Consider the following 15,571-nt stretch of genomic DNA (forward strand, 5'->3'; position numbering starts at 1 on the left):
TTTGTTCACTCCGTATTTGAAATAAACTTTCCTTCTCAATGTAATGTGCACTGTTCATGTTTTCTTTTCAAACAAGAACTTATTTAACTCTTGTCTTTGGCATATGTCTCATCAACGTCAAGTTTGAATCTTGGACATCATTTTTTACTAATGTGTAGTTTTCATTGTAAGCTTCAACTTTTATCTAAATATTTTAAATTATTAATAATACTTATTTTTAGTATAATATGGCGTGAAAAATACATAATTCCCCGTCCAATAATACGTATTAAATTCATGGCCCACACTCGACTTACGGGTTGGTAAAATTACATATATTTGGTATACAATCGACCGTTTGGTGTAGTGGTAAGTGACATGGTCACTACACAAGGGGGTCGCGGGTTCGAATCCCGCCAAGGGAAGATACTTGTATGATAAATATAAATCTTTTCCAAGGTTATGGATGTATATAAAATAAATGTATGTGTATAATAAAAATCTTACATTTATTTCCGTTATCTGGTACCTGTAACAAGTTCTTTACGAACTTATCATGGGACCAGTTAACGTGGCGTGATTGTTAGTAAATATTTATTTATTTATTACAATGAACTATAAAAGCCTATAAGCAGCAGTATAAAAATTTAAAAAGATATCTACAAAAGCAAAACATTACCATAGTAAGCTACTACTCTGGTAAATTAATGAGTGTACCAAATTTTCGCGCTATTAACGCCTTTTTTTTATGATTGAAGGATTACTGGTGGCTCTGAGGCCTTCCGGTTGCACCAGGAACTATTAAGGCTAATAAATTTCGCTCGAAGTCTGTCCGCTGTACCAGCTTAATAAACCTGGGTGGTCATATCCACAACATCGTATTTTTCAAAATATACGATTCTTTTTAGAATTGTTTCCATAAATCCACAGACTACAACGAACAACGTACCTACTACTACAGCACAGGTACAATGCAAACTGTGATGCAAAAATTGCAAACAACATATATCGCTACACAACTACACTAATAATCGTACTTGCAAATTATGGGGTCTGCCGAGAATAAACGCGACGCGACGTGGTCGCGGAAAGACTGCTTGGGTGGAATGTCATAAATGCATCCAGGGTGACTCACAGGTACTTGACATTCTTGGCACAGGGTATGAGTTGGCTGAAGAGGGTGATTGGTGTGAGATTTCTATGCTTAATGCGGGAGCAAATATGGGTTGAAATATCCTTTTGAAAGAACACTACTGTGCTTGTCGCTAGGTTAATATCGAGGCGAGTCCGAATGTTGTTGTTCGGAACTTGTCGCCTTAGGTACACCTTAATAGGTGTCCCTCACGCACGATTGTTTCGCAGAAATAAGCAAGATTAACCACCATAATCGAAAGCAATCCATCTGTGCTCGCAGTGTTCCCTACCACCAACAAGGACGCAGACATGGTCAGATTTCATTACTATTTCTTCATCGTAGAAACCGCTAGGTACGTATCTACATAATATTATTATGATATACAGTTGACGCAGCTCTAGGGCCCTAATCACGAGAGTCCTTGACGTAGTCGGATCACTTAATACGTATAGTTTTATCTCGCAATAGCCATTTGGCCGTGAACATGTCATTTCTGATCCTCCCGATCCACTCTCAGTACTTTTAGGCATTCCAAGCAGTGCTCTTGCTAGGGCAGGTGTTAACAATTCTTTCAGGCTGAGCCCCTTGAGTATCCCACATGTCATGGTGAAATCAGTGTTTACTGGTAATCAATTAAGAAAAAAAGAAAAAAAAACAAGCATTAGCCTACTTGATCTTAAAACTAAATTTTATTGTAACAAATAATGTAACAGCTTAATGAGCTAGAGCATAGGTGACCAGTAAGTCCCTACCAAAACACAGGATGTACATATATAAATATTAAAATGAATCATTTTTAATATTGTTGGTTGTGTTGTTCAAAATATCAGTATTATAAATTTCACAGTCAGTCCTCTTAGAATAAATCTTATTATTTAAAACAGGCATATTGTCGGATTCATCTAAAATTGAACTGCCCAGGCTTGTATTACTGCCGCCGGTACTGGGCGCTCGATTCAGTGTTCCTCCTAAACCAAAAACATCTACTCCACCTATAACACTAGAAGAAGCTATATCACCACGTCGTGCTAGTTGAGACTCAATGGTTTTTTTAAGTTCTGCTATTTTCGGACCTGTACGGGCGTTGACTTGAATTTTTGTTTCAATTTTTGGGGCCTCATTTTCTATGCTGAAAAAAAGTAGGAATCGAATGCTATATTAAAAACAATCGAGAAGCAATACATACCTTAAAAAATTGTTTTCTTGTGAATACCTAGAAATATCCCATTCGTCATCTTCTAAGTTAGTCAAGCCTAGTTCATATTTTTCATTGTCATTTTTCTCAGTTATGCTCTGGGATGGTGAGGCACTCAGTGATTTCATTTGAATAGCGTCCATGTCGAAAATTACTTTTTTCTTGTTCAAAGATGAAGTGGAAGTTGCATTTTTTAAAACACTTTTTGTTTGTTTAGCATTATGTAAATTCTGTTCTGACGATGATTTTTGTAATACGACCGGTATAGATTCTATATCGTCACTGCTGCTATTATCGTATAGTGAAGATTGAGCCTTCTCACTTTTTTTAATCTCAGTAACTAGATTACTTTCAGATTGTTGTAGCAAATTTTGTGCATCGTTTACCAAATTATATTTATTTTTATTCGTAGTCGGTCGATGAGCTGGTGATTTTATTAAACTTTCAATTGATTTAGAGCATTGTTCAACGTTTGTTGAATAATATTTATGACCATTTTTTACCGAATAATCAGAATTCGAACTGGTATCATTCATTTCCATTTGATCTGTATTGAGGCTTTTATTACGACTGTATGATAAACCATTGTGAGCAACTGAAGCATTTAATGCAGCTGGCTTCGTTTGATTATCCTTACTCGGAGACCCTGGAGGTGTTCTCAATAAAGACATGGCACGTTTTGTCACTGCGTTTGTTTCTTTATGTTTAGCTCTGTTATTCATTTCTCCATTTTTCATCAAAGACAAAGCCTTCGATTTTACACCAGAAATAACAGAAGTAATTGCGGAAAGAGGATTTTTTGAGTTACTGGCTGAAATATAGCTGCTTGTTTGCTTACAATCTTCTTTAGACATCGTATTATTGTCTAAAAAAGCTAAAACTGAATGCCTGATTTTCTCATAATCTGGATATTCCTAAAATAATAAAAACGCTTTTCTCAATGTCATTGAGTATGATAGTCGGCTGCAATAATTGTTCACTAGGTCGTAAATCTTTATCTACCCTGGAGATTTTATGATGTACAGGTCATCTCGTAATAGAGACAAGGTGCTTTACAACTTTTTAAATTAAAACTCAGTCATGCTTTTGAAAGCGGACGAGGATACGGCCTTTTGCTGGTAAGTAGTCACGGCGCTCATGAACATCAACACAGATGGGTCGTTACCATTTAGGGCTCTTTCTTTGAAAGACATGTCATAGCGTTCAAGAAACACCGTAGAGGAAAGTTTATTCTAGAATGAATCGTCCACCGCAAAAAACGCGATTCGTGACATCGGAATTATCGAAAATCCGAACGACTCCCTTCGGTATGTTATCAAACGTAACAACTACAGGCGAGGGCGGACCTGCGTTTTATAAAAGGTAGACGGCCTCATGTTCGACAACATCCGACTAAGTGGTTACCAGTGTGCTTAGTGCAGTTTTTTAACTTCTCAATCGTGTAAAAGTTAACTCAAATTTGTATAGAGTTGGAACAGCGCCCCTAGCGGCAAACGAAGGGAAGAGAAGAACTCTAAAAACTCGCACTAAGCACACTTTTTTTTTTTTTTTTTTTTTTTATGATTGAAGGATTACTGGTGGCCCGGAGGCCTTTCCAGTTTCACCAGGACAGGTGGGCGAGCAAAGGCTCAGCCAGGAGGGGTGGGATTTGCTAACAGCTACCCGAGCGCCTCCGAAGGAGACCTAACAGCTCAAGAGCAGCTGCTTCGCGAATGAATCTACTACCGGATCGGAATCGCGACCCGCTGAGAAGATCCGGCGAGAAACTCAGCGAGCTGATTCATGGGTTAGGTTGCACGGCGAACTCTTTGTCGAGTTCGACGAGTACGGTTACCGAGGTCCCTAAGCCTGCTCCTAGAGCTGAAGGCGTCTAGTGCGAAGGTTATTGGATCTGATGGATCCGTAAGGACGTGTCTAGGGCGTCGACGGTGACTGGCTCCTGCATGATCAGGATTCGGGGAGTAGTCAGCGGCGGCTACGATAAGGCGATTATCATGACGCATAGCCTTATCGAAATACCGTTCCGACGCTGACTTCATGTATTTCTGTATAGATTCGAGGCCCAGGTCGTCGTGTAGGTCAACGTTCCTCACGAACCACGGAGCTCCGACGGCTAACCTGCAAAAGCGGGATTGTAGAGATTGAAGGGTGTCTATGTGCGTGCGGGCCGCGTGAGCGAACACCACACTCGCGTAAGTCATGACGGGCCTTATGCAAGTTTTGTAAAGTGTCACCTTGTTCCGAAGGGACATTTTACTCCGCTTACAAATCATGGGGTAGAGTCTACCGAGAATAAACGCGGCACGGTCACGGACTGATTTTATATGCGGGCGGAATGTCATCGATGCATCCAGGGTAACGCCTAGGTACTTGACCTTCCTGGCCCAGGGTATGGATTGACTAAAGAGAGTAATCGGGGGTGTGAGATTCCTCCTCCTAATACGGGAGGAAATCCGTGTGGAGCTTCCCCTCTGAAAGAGCACTGCAGTACTTTTCGCTGGGTTGATGTCTATGCGCCATTTTCGGAACCACTGTCCTAGGGCTAGGGCTGCGCTCTGAAGCTTCTTCGCGATTAGGGACTTGTTTCTACTGGAATAGTAAACAGTCGTGTCGTCGGCGAATAAAGCTAAATGGGTCGGCGGCGACCGGGGAATATCGTTAACGAATAAGCTAAATAGGAGGGGTGAGAGGACAGAGCCTTGCGGGACTCCAGCTGTGAGAGGTCGTGGGGAGGAGCGGGTTCCCTCGACTCGATATCGAAAAGAGCGGTTCGACAAGAAGTCCCGTATGATGAGCACGAGACTATCCGGCACACCCATGTTGAATAGTTTGAAAATCAAACCGTTGTGCCAGACTTTGTCGAACGCTTTTGCGACGTCGAAGAAGAGAGCTCCCGTGTATAACGGTTTTGGTCGATTAAGCCCCACAAGAATGTGCTCCGTGAGGCGGTGCACCTGTTGAACGCATGAGTGATTTGTACGGAATCCGAATTGTTCATCGATGAGAATGCCCTTGGATGAGACGAAGTCTCTGAGGCGTTTGTAGAGCAGACGCTCATACAGTTTGCCTAGAGACATGAGGAGGCTAATCGGGCGGTAGCTCGTCGGATGATTTTTTGGTTTACCGGGTTTATGTATGCCGATAACGTCCGCTTCTTTCCATACCGCGGGAAAGATACAGTTCGCCATAGCGGCATTGAAAATAGATGCCAACATCACGATGAGTTGGACGGGTAGAAGTTTAATAACGCGGTTGGATATACCGTCGGAACCGGGAGCCTTGCGAGGACGTAGGTCTTTGATCAAGTCTTTAACTTCCATCGGGGTGAACTAAGCACACTGCACACATAGTTGGACGCTGCTACCCACCATAAGACAGAAATAGACAGGGTAATGGTGTGAATACTGAAATGATCTGTGGAGGTCACTTAAGTTATAGTTAATAGGTATTTACACATACATACGCTTAGAAATTTTGGGTTCTCTCATTGTTTTTGGACGACGTCGTAAAACATATGTTCTTAAACGGTCTTTTACCTTATAAGCAAGAAATCATGGAAGGAGAGACTTTTCTATACTAGACCCTTACCTTTGCTTTTATTTCTTGCTTCTGAAGTAATTGCATTTTTTGTTTCTGGAATACATTTCTTGGTAATCTGCTCGACAGTGGATCTACTCCAGCTGATATAAGTCTGCTATTGACTTCTTCTGTAATCTTTGCCCGTAGTACTTTCAAAGGACTGTAATATGATAAAAACAATGTAGGTTTTTTATATACCGAGAAAAATGACTAATCATCATTTAGTAATTCATCATCATTACTGTAATCATCATATTATAGACATGCGGGGGTTTCATAGTCGATAAATTTGTAATTCAGAAATAATGATAGACTTAAGTATTTATTATAGAAAACTCATTTACTACGACAATAGTATCCTGTGTGTTAAACGAAACTGTGCTCAATATCACCCCAATCCGTTGTCGTTTTTGAATAAATGCGTAAAAACGTGCAAACTTTTATATTTATAATTTTAGTATTCATTTTGAATAGTAATAAGGTAATGTTAGAACTTAAATTTTTATTTTCATGTTTAATGTTGGAAACATTTGACATTTTTACCTTCCCGGTAGGATACCCTGTTGGTTATCATCTTGCATGACTGCAGGTGGAGAGGGGTTCATCTTCTTGGTTTTATTATTTCTTTTGTTTGATCTTTGTTTTTTGTCTATTTTAATTTTCGCATTATTTACCGCAATTTTGTTGTTTTTGTTCTTTGCTGTCGTCGTGCTGATTTGTTTACCGTTTGATTTCATTACAGTGTTTTCCACTTTCTCAATACTTGAAACTTCGGAAGAACTGGAACTAATTGAACCAATATTCAAGAGCTCTTGTGCTTTTCGATGAAGAGTTTCCAATGTTTGACGATCTCCAAATTTATTGATTTTATTTGGTGAATGTTTAAATTTGCTTCGGTCTTCGGTTTTAGCTGTAACTGATGACTGAACAACCTGAAATCCAATAATATAATAAATTTTCATAACAAAAACATTTGGTTACGGTGAAATTTCATAACTGTGCTTACATCTGTCTTTTCAATCATAGGAAAGCTTTTCATATTTTCATTACATCTTTCCGCCATACTTTGTTCCAGTAAACTTTGTAATTGCTTAGCTCTTTCTCTTTCTGCTTCTGCTAAAGCTCGAGATTCCTTTGCGTCTTTTGCTACCTCGTTTAATTTTTGAATTAATGCTTCATATTGTTTAGACTGAGTTTCTGCTCGTTTTGACCAAAACGAAACCTGTTCTTCAGCTTCCTTCTCTTTTTCAATGGTTTGTTTTTGTGCAATGGCTCTCTGAAATTGAGCATTTAATATTATTTGCTGTTCGAGGTGTTAATTATGCAAATACATTAAAATACTCACCGATTCATTTAATTCTTTTTTTAATGTTAAGATCTCACTATCTTGTTGAGCTACTTTTATTTGTAGTTGTTCAATGATTTTCGGGTCTTTTTCATCTGATTTATTTTGACCATCATATTGTTTCATTAAGTGTATAGTTTCCATTATTTGAGTTTTTAAATCATTCAACTCCTTATCATACTTTTGTCTTTCGCCAGTTTTCCATTCTTCGATTTTGCTTAAAATATATTCGTCGTTACTGGTGGAGACCTCAGCATCTTTCATCGACTTTTCTTCTTTTTTATGTTCCTTGACGCTCTCTGAATTGTTTGTTTCAGTAGGCTTCATGACGGAAGGAAGTAAATTCATTTTATGTGTTTCAGCTATTCCTGCCTCCATTTCTTTCAATTTATTTTTCAGTTCAATAATTTCTTTGGTCAATATGCTATTTACATTATTATTTAAAACTCCATTTTCGTCATCACGCTGTGGTGCTTCGACTAAATTCGAATGACGTCTATTAATATGACTTTGTAAGTAAAGTTGATTTAGGAAGACTTTATCGCAGTATTTACATTTATTACACTCCGGTATATCCGCCTTAGAAGTAGATGGAAGTAGGTCTGCTCGAGTTGTTAGTGTCTTTAGAATCATAGATGCTATATTATCATGACCATAAGCAAGAGGTGCTTGATAAGGATATCGTGTTTTCTTCTTCATTTTTTTTATTTCATTTTCTTTTTCCTGTAAAGCCTTTTTTGTTGCACTGAGTTCCTAAACAAATAGATCTAACTTAAAAACATTTTAATGAACGCTAGTTAGTGGTACGGTATTTTTTTACAAACCTGAGCCAATGAACTTATTTCTTGTCGTAAGACGTAAACACTACGGTCGAGATAATGTCGACAGAATTGCTGATACTCTACTGTCAGTTGTGCCAGCCGGAACATCTTCAATACGCCTTCATCGAGTATGCGTACATCAAATTCAGATTCCAACACGCAGTCTAAAATCTAAATCCGCGATAAAAACAATCTTGGTAGTATTCTGCTATATATACTGCTGGTAACGACTGTTGTGAGATGTTGGTGCCACCGCCCTGTTAAGCAGTTACGCGTTCCCATTTGAAAACCAAGATATTAAATATCTAATTCATTTTAAGCATACCCCATGACTCAAGGTGTGTAGCAACATTTATGTCGGTGCATCTTTCTATGGGATTCTGTTAACATAAAATTGCCAGGTAGTAGGTTAAATTGTCGGCAACAAATGCTAAAGCTAGGGTACCTAGTTGCCTTGTTTCGTGTTAGGCTTAGACTTTCGTTAAGGCTTAAAGGTAGTAAGTAGGTAACTGGCGGTAAGACCTCTTCTCAATTTACTAGTGGTAGGACCTCTTCTGAGTTACTGGTGGTAGGACCTCTTCTGAGTCCGCGCGGGCAGGTACTACCGCCCTGCCTATTTCTGCCGTGAAGCAGTAATGCGTTTCGATCTGAAGGGTAGGGCAGCCGTTGTAACAATACTGAGATCTTAGAACGTATATCTCAAGGTGGGTGGTGCAATTACGTTGTAGATGTCTATGGGCTCCGGTAACCACTTAACACCAGGTGGGCTGTGAGCTCGTCCACCCATCTAAGCAATAAAAAACATAAAAAAGTACTCTTAGTAGAACAGGTAGTATCTTCTGATAAATAGAATTATACTTCATCAAAACTTCAAATGAAGTACTCTTTATTTTTACTTCATTTGAAGTTTTCGCTACTTACGTCGTTAATATATTGTTCAACAAGCGCAAATTTTTTTTCCCTTATCAGACTATCGACATCAATTAATTCTGAAAATAATAATAATTCGTTACATTACATCTGTATATAAATCGTTTAAGAGATCCGTTTTTGAAAAAGGATTGGTAGTTTGGAAAATTTTCTAATAAATGGTAATCTTATAGAAAAACAATTATGCAGCTTTTCAAAGTGAAAGTTTTCAAAGTAGAAAAGAAAATGAGGCGGAAGTTATTTATCACAACGAAAGTATGAACATTTTATCTGGACGTTATCTAGCCATAACGTTTTCTGACGAGAAGGTTTTGCATCAGTAATAACACAAAAATTTTAAGAGTAATGCAAAAGCACCAGGGCTGTGAAACCGGAATCGACTGATTAATCAACACAATTTTTAGAAAAAATAGATCAAAAACATAAAAAAATTGTTTTGGTACCTACTTATTTTATTCCAGTCAATATGAACCCTTGGTCTGTGCGTATTGAACGCGAATCCGGACTCTTCAGCTAACTTCGGAAATTGATGGTAGAGCTCATAAGATGTTTTACAAGTCATTTTATTTTAAATGTTTTATTTCCAATAAAAATTTTCGTAACTGTAAATATTTTGAATACTATTCTATGAAACTTATAAATTTACTCATCTGTTGACAATACAGTTGCTAAGTAACGAACGCTTATACATCAACAATCACATAAAAAAATATTGTTCATGGCAACTGTTGTTTTATTCATTTTATTAACTTTCTATAAAAGCCTGTGTACTAATTAATAAAAATAATTATCTATATCAGAGATTCCGAATCTTTTCAGAACTGCAGTTTCCAAGAAAAAATCCTATGGTCGTTGGTTAATTTAATATTATATGAAATAATAAAATATTGCTTGATTTCGTTTAACATATCAATGACATGCCGTTAAATTGATTGCATGTACTATGTCTTCTTCGGTATAAAGTTAAATAGAAGTAGCTGATATTTGGGGGTCTTGACTCTTGACACAGAGTTAGGAGCAGTACTTACTACACGCGAAACCGGACATGTGCTCTGTAAAACACAAGTCTTTGTCCAGACGTAAAGTGTCAGTATATCATGCATCCCCATGCTACCTGTGTAACAATTTATGGTATTGATCGAAGCTTGAAAATCGAGAGCGAGTACCGAACTTATGATCATAAGCATCATATGATCATAAGAGCAGTAATCATCAACCACTGCTGAATACTGTAAGCTGGTAACTTCGACAGAAGCTCTCTATGCCAGACACTCGAGGCTTACAATGAGAACCTGGTATTTGCTGTCTAAATTCTCAGCCCAAGGGCGAGTGAAGTACACAAAATGTTCAGCAGCACTAACAAGGACGTACTTATGACTGAACCCGTTCTGTTGGGTGCTGATCAGCTCGTAACCTTCATAGTGCCCCAGGAGCTGAGTATTAAGATATTAATCTTTGAAAGCAAAGAAAATATACGTGACTTTAAACTGATTCGTATTAAATGTTTAATGCACCATTGCAGAATTGTTGATCGGTCTCTGTGTAGATGCTTCGTTGATGGTTTTTTCTTTTATTATTTTTAGTTTAATTTAATTCAATTGTTGTAAATCATAGTTATTTAATATAAACGCAAATATATTTATTTGAAGATTTTTTCGTGTTGCGATTGCCTAAAAATGAAACCTAATTCTCATTACTATTTAAATGCCTGCTGTTCACTTTTTGTCAACCCACCAAAACAAGGAAATAAGGTAATAAAAATAAAAATAAAAACACTATATTTACGTGGTTGAATTCCACATTGCTTTATTTAGATTAATTATGATATAATTCATTTTTCCATTACACACAGCCATGTCGAAGTGAATAAATCAATTAATTTTAAATTTAGGAGGAGCAGCCTCATCTTAACATTATATAATAACATGCACAATATGAATTTGTTGACTTGAAGCATTTATGTTATATCGTTAAATAATACGAACAGTATATACAAAAAGGTTTTAAGTTAATTTAAATGTGACATAAAAACGAAGTAGGTAGACGTCTTATGCTGTCGGTTTCTCTTCCATGACAGTAGTGCCTGAAGCTACAGAGCTGGCCTCATCGGTAGTCGTTGAGTGGCATTGAAGCACTGGGAATCTTTTGTACAGAGCAGCTTGGTATTTAGGGTGGCTAAAAATAATAAATGACGTAGAACAAATCACATGGTCTTCTGGCCCCAAATTAGGATCCCTGTACTGTGTACATACTTACTATATGCGTTTAAGCATAAACGTTAAAATATGACCCAGACAAAAATAACGTATTGAATTGTCAAGCCTGATGGGGTGATTGATATTTATTTTACAAAATTTTCTGGTAGAAATTGCTATATGATGAAGAAGCCCCCTTGCATGAAACCAAGCCAAGAATGCCCCCTTGCATGAAACTTTCACATCATAATAGTAGATTAATACGTGAAGCAAAAACTTTGTATCCCTTTTTACGAAAATTGCGCGGACGGAGGTACTCCTTGAAGATTCCCACACTTATAGAGAAAATAGAGAAGGAGTGCAGAATGTTAATATTTTGTTAAATTTTGCATAAAACATACATTCAATCAATAAAAAAAACATTACACACACTACCATGTATTTGATACACACACGCATGCATAATAATTGTTTGTTGTCAAACTTTTCTTATTGCTTATAGTCTGTGGTAAAATTTTCTAATAATTGTAGTCAAATGTCGACTACTGGGGGACCACTATAATAGTAGATATTCGAATGTCTGTTGGCGTGCCATTACGAAATTCGAACAAATTGTGCGCGTTCAATTGTATAACCTCAATATTTTATGTAAGTAATTTATGAGTCACTATTTTATTAGGTATTAATTTTAATTAATTATCTTCTTCTAACATTTCAAACATAACTATTTTGCAGAAGAGTTAATTAAAAAATAATCCTACTGACCTGATACCATATACAATCGGATTATATACAGCATTAGCTTTGGCAAAGAGTGAGCCCCAGATAGTAGCCAAAGGACTGATTGGAGCGCTTTCCAATATTCCTGTGTAGTTGATGACTAAGTAAGGTGTCCAGGCCATGAACCACAGAGAAATTGTCATAAGTGCCACCTGCAACATGTTATTAAATTAATCTGATATATTTTTTCCCTACCTATTCGCTGGCAGCCTAAGAAGCTATTCAAGCTACGCCTGGACGGGTAGGTGAGCTCACGGGCTCAACCTGAGAAAATATGCTAACACTAGCTCTAGCAAGATCAGTTTTTTGCAGAATCTACCACCGGCTTGGAATCGCGACCCACTGAAAAGATCCGGTGAGTAACTCAGTGGACAATCCGATATTTAAAAGCATTAACATGAAAGAATTATCATTGATATTAAAACAAAATACCACGTACCTTAGCTAGCTTACATTCAGTGCTAGTGTTAGCAGCTTCCGACGATCTAAGAGATGCCACGTTCATTTTCTTCGCTTGTTCCCTCATTGCTTTTTCGTGAGCAGACACAGCCTAGTCGCAAAAGGTAAATAATAATAAAAAAAATTGGGCTACTATATAGTTGAGATTACTATAAACGCCGAGAATACAGACCTGTACAATGTAGTAATAAGAGTAGACGATCAGAAGCAACGGGGCAAAGTAAACAAAAACGGAATAGACAACGATGTAGCTTCGGCTAAACCAATCTTTGGTCAGGTAGTCAGTACCGCATGCAGTCATATTACCTTCAGGTACGTATCTGTTGGAAAACATGAGAATAATAAATATATTAATAGGTAAGTAATTGAAAAACAAAAAAAAAAACACTAAAACGCAACGCGATCCAAAAAAAATTTCTTTTAAAAAATCCTGTTTTTTTTTTATTGTCCTTGTAGGCAGACGAGCATACGGCCCACCTGATGGTGAGAGGTTACCGTCGCCCATGGACTTGAGCAATGCCAGGGGCAGAGCCAAGCCGCTGCCTACAGCTAAAATTTGATGCTACCGCTGATTTTGATCGGTGTTCAGCTTGTAGTACTCGTATATTTCGGTTGTGTTCGTTGATGTTATAATCGTTGATAGTATAAATTAGTAGAAGAAAAACAGTAATTCTAGTGTCTCAACGGTTATCTTACCTGTTCCAACCGAAGAAAGGTGCCACTGTCCATGCCAACGAGAAGGCCCAGATTCCGAGAATTCGTAGAAGAGCTCCGTTGTTTGTCATTGGTTTTGCCGCAATTCCCTTCACAATAACATTATAGCGGTCGAAAGCGATCATTGTCATCGTCCAAATTGAAGCACACCCAAATAGCGATCCAGCGCAACCGTATAGCTCACACGCGAATGGTCCTAAAACATTTTAAGTAACAAAAGCTAAATCTTTCAACAGAGTTTATTCTTAATAATCTATTTAAGCGGTACGCAGCGGTTTGGCTCTGCCCCTGGCATTGCTAAAGTCCATGGGCGACGGTAAACACTCACCATCAGGTGGGGCGTATGCTGTCTGCCTACAAAGGCAATAAAAAATAAATAAATAAAATAACTAGAATACTGACCGAAAACCCAAGTTTCATTGTAACAATTAATTACCATAGCTGGAGACATGGCACACATCATTAGGAAATCAGAAAATGCTAAGTTCACTACGAGTAAGTTCGATGGTGTTTTCAGATTCTGAAACATGGATTTATAAAAAGTTTAGTGTGGCTGATGAAAAATTATAAATTAATTAAATGTAGGTACGTAATATTTGGTACTTTACCTTTGTTGTCATGAAGATGTAAATGACCATACCGTTGCCCATCATTGAAATGAAACCGAGGACTCCAATGGTAAAACCCAATAGCGCATGCCATAAGGGATTCATGGGCGGAAATTGATACCTAAAAATATTATTGGTACATTATAAAATTCTTACTTTAATTTTGATTTCACTTTAAGTTCGTATCGTACTTTCAACTGCAATAAGCAAAACATCAGAAATTTTTAAGATTTAAATAAAAGTTCGAACCAGTAAGCGTCGATCAAATGTAACATTTCTGGCGAAACTCTGTCCACCACGGTTTGGTTGGAGTTTCCAAATGCTGCCACTTGGCTGCTCCATGACTGTAGGGCTGCGAAGCCTGGACCGGCGTCCATAGATATCGACATCTCTACTTGTTTCACGAAAGGTAAATTCTGAAATACAATTACTATTTAATGAACATTAGCATTAAAAATCAACGTGCGAATGACCGCCGATGACAATTTACTTGAAGGGGGATGAAGCTTGTGTTGAGAATGGTTATTACAAAATACTGAAGAAAATCGTTTAACGAACTACTCCAGTCTTTATTGTAGCTAACCAATCTCGTGGTGCGTGGCGTGGCAGGATTGCCGAGGCAGTGGAGGCTACTCGGCGTTTAGAGACATGCCTCACCTTTTATACTTCACAAGAAGTATTTAGCCAACGTCACCAAAATCAATATTCATAATTAGATCAGATGTAAGTGTCTTAAAAGGTGAAATAATTAGCTACTTAAGTTAAGCTCAGAATAGGAAAGTAGGAAGAGGCTTCACTTATTTGGTAAAGGCGGTGTTCTTTATTTAATAAGTTTATAAGATATACGAATACATATTACGGACATCTACATGTGTTTTTATCTATTAGTGTAGTTGAACTGACTAGCTCTATACCCGTCTGATGTTAAGTGATTGATTTGAGAGATTGAATTCTTAGTTGTATTAAATAGCGGGTGCTCCGTTCTTCAAACCAGTAAGTATGATGTTGGCAAGAATTGCCAGACCACCATATCTGTTCAGAGTAGTAGGCCTTACCTTCAAAAAATAGGAGTATAGTTTTGGTTTTTTTGTGTATTGTGTAGCGATATTCTTTCATAGTTGAAGTCATTCATGAACACGTTAACTAGGTACGTATTTACTAAAGAAAATTGGTAAGTATTTGGGTTCAGGATTTCAACCTGACATCATTTGACATAAACACGCGGCGCATCTTGCCCATCAAAAGAGCGTACGATAGATGTGATTAAAATTAAAACTATACTTTTAAACATTTATTTATTTATTACTAGCTGACCCGGCAAACTTCGCCTGCTTCAATCGATAAATAAAAGACCTAAGCTATTGTATAAAATAAACGTAAAACAAACAAAAGGAATCCGTCTGACGGGGGACATATCAAACGAAAAACAAAATCGTTATATTTATTTAATTCCGAGCATTTTCATATTTATCTACTTTTTAAACCTTCTCTGGACCTCCACAAATAATTCAAGACCAAAATTAGTCATATCGGTCCAGCCGTTCTCGAGTTTTAGCGAGACTAACGAACAGCAATTCATTTTTATATATATAGACTAGCTGACCCGGCAGACTTCGTAGTGCCTTAATCGATAAATAAATTACCTAAACTTTTCTATAAAATAAACTTAAAACAAACAAAAGGAATCCGTCCGACGGGGGACACATCAACGAGAAAACAAAATCGTTATTTTTATTTCATTCCGAACAGTTTCATATTTATCTACCGTTTAAACCTTCTCTGGATTGCCATAAATAATTCAAGACCAAAATTAACCAAATCGGTCCAGCCG

At 37.5% G+C, this 15,571-nt stretch overlaps 2 protein-coding genes and 1 long non-coding RNA gene across 7 annotated transcripts; 1 reads left to right on the plus strand and 2 right to left on the minus strand.

The window, feature by feature from the left end:
- Positions 1 to 683: 683 nt before the first annotated feature.
- Positions 684 to 9,661, minus strand: LOC101743549 (cilium assembly protein DZIP1L). 3 transcript variants are annotated; one of them, XM_021349576.3, is made up of 9 exons: positions 9,432 to 9,661; positions 8,976 to 9,043; positions 8,058 to 8,225; positions 7,234 to 7,986; positions 6,895 to 7,164; positions 6,432 to 6,820; positions 5,898 to 6,048; positions 2,301 to 3,223; positions 684 to 1,150 (listed from the first exon to the last, which is right to left on the minus strand). In XM_021349576.3, exons 1-9 carry the CDS (start codon positions 9,544 to 9,546, stop codon positions 1,111 to 1,113), a joined length of 2,877 nt encoding a protein of 958 aa, XP_021205251.2. In that variant the 5' UTR covers positions 9,547 to 9,661; the 3' UTR covers positions 684 to 1,110. The 3 variants fall into 3 exon arrangements, with proteins under 3 accessions (XP_021205251.2, XP_021205250.2, XP_062528550.1); XM_021349575.3 differs by lacking the exon at positions 684 to 1,150 and adding an exon at positions 1,776 to 2,243 and having other exon boundaries at positions 2,328 to 3,223; XM_062672566.1 differs by lacking the exon at positions 684 to 1,150 and adding an exon at positions 1,776 to 2,243 and having other exon boundaries at positions 2,328 to 3,223; positions 8,058 to 8,311; positions 9,432 to 9,482.
- A 1,103-nt stretch (positions 9,662 to 10,764) lies between these two features.
- Positions 10,765 to 14,597, minus strand: Cop (cerebral opsin). 3 transcript variants are annotated; one of them, XM_038015587.2, is made up of 9 exons: positions 14,231 to 14,597; positions 13,990 to 14,170; positions 13,741 to 13,861; positions 13,535 to 13,652; positions 13,115 to 13,328; positions 12,591 to 12,738; positions 12,399 to 12,509; positions 11,945 to 12,111; positions 10,765 to 11,159 (listed from the first exon to the last, which is right to left on the minus strand). In XM_038015587.2, the coding sequence occupies exons 2-9, from the start codon at positions 14,127 to 14,129 to the stop codon at positions 11,033 to 11,035; spliced, it is 1,146 nt and encodes a 381-aa protein (XP_037871515.1). In that variant the 5' UTR covers positions 14,130 to 14,170; positions 14,231 to 14,597; the 3' UTR covers positions 10,765 to 11,032.
- On the plus strand, positions 11,713 to 13,901 carry LOC134200202 (uncharacterized). The gene is made up of 3 exons (XR_009975014.1): positions 11,713 to 11,827; positions 12,169 to 12,314; positions 13,650 to 13,901. It is a non-coding gene; the product is annotated as an uncharacterized LOC134200202 (long non-coding RNA).
- Positions 14,598 to 15,571: the final 974 nt, after the last annotated feature.

Source organism: Bombyx mori, chromosome 15 (assembly GCF_030269925.1).
Source record: "Bombyx mori chromosome 15, ASM3026992v2".
Taxonomy (NCBI): domain Eukaryota; kingdom Metazoa; phylum Arthropoda; class Insecta; order Lepidoptera; family Bombycidae; genus Bombyx; species Bombyx mori.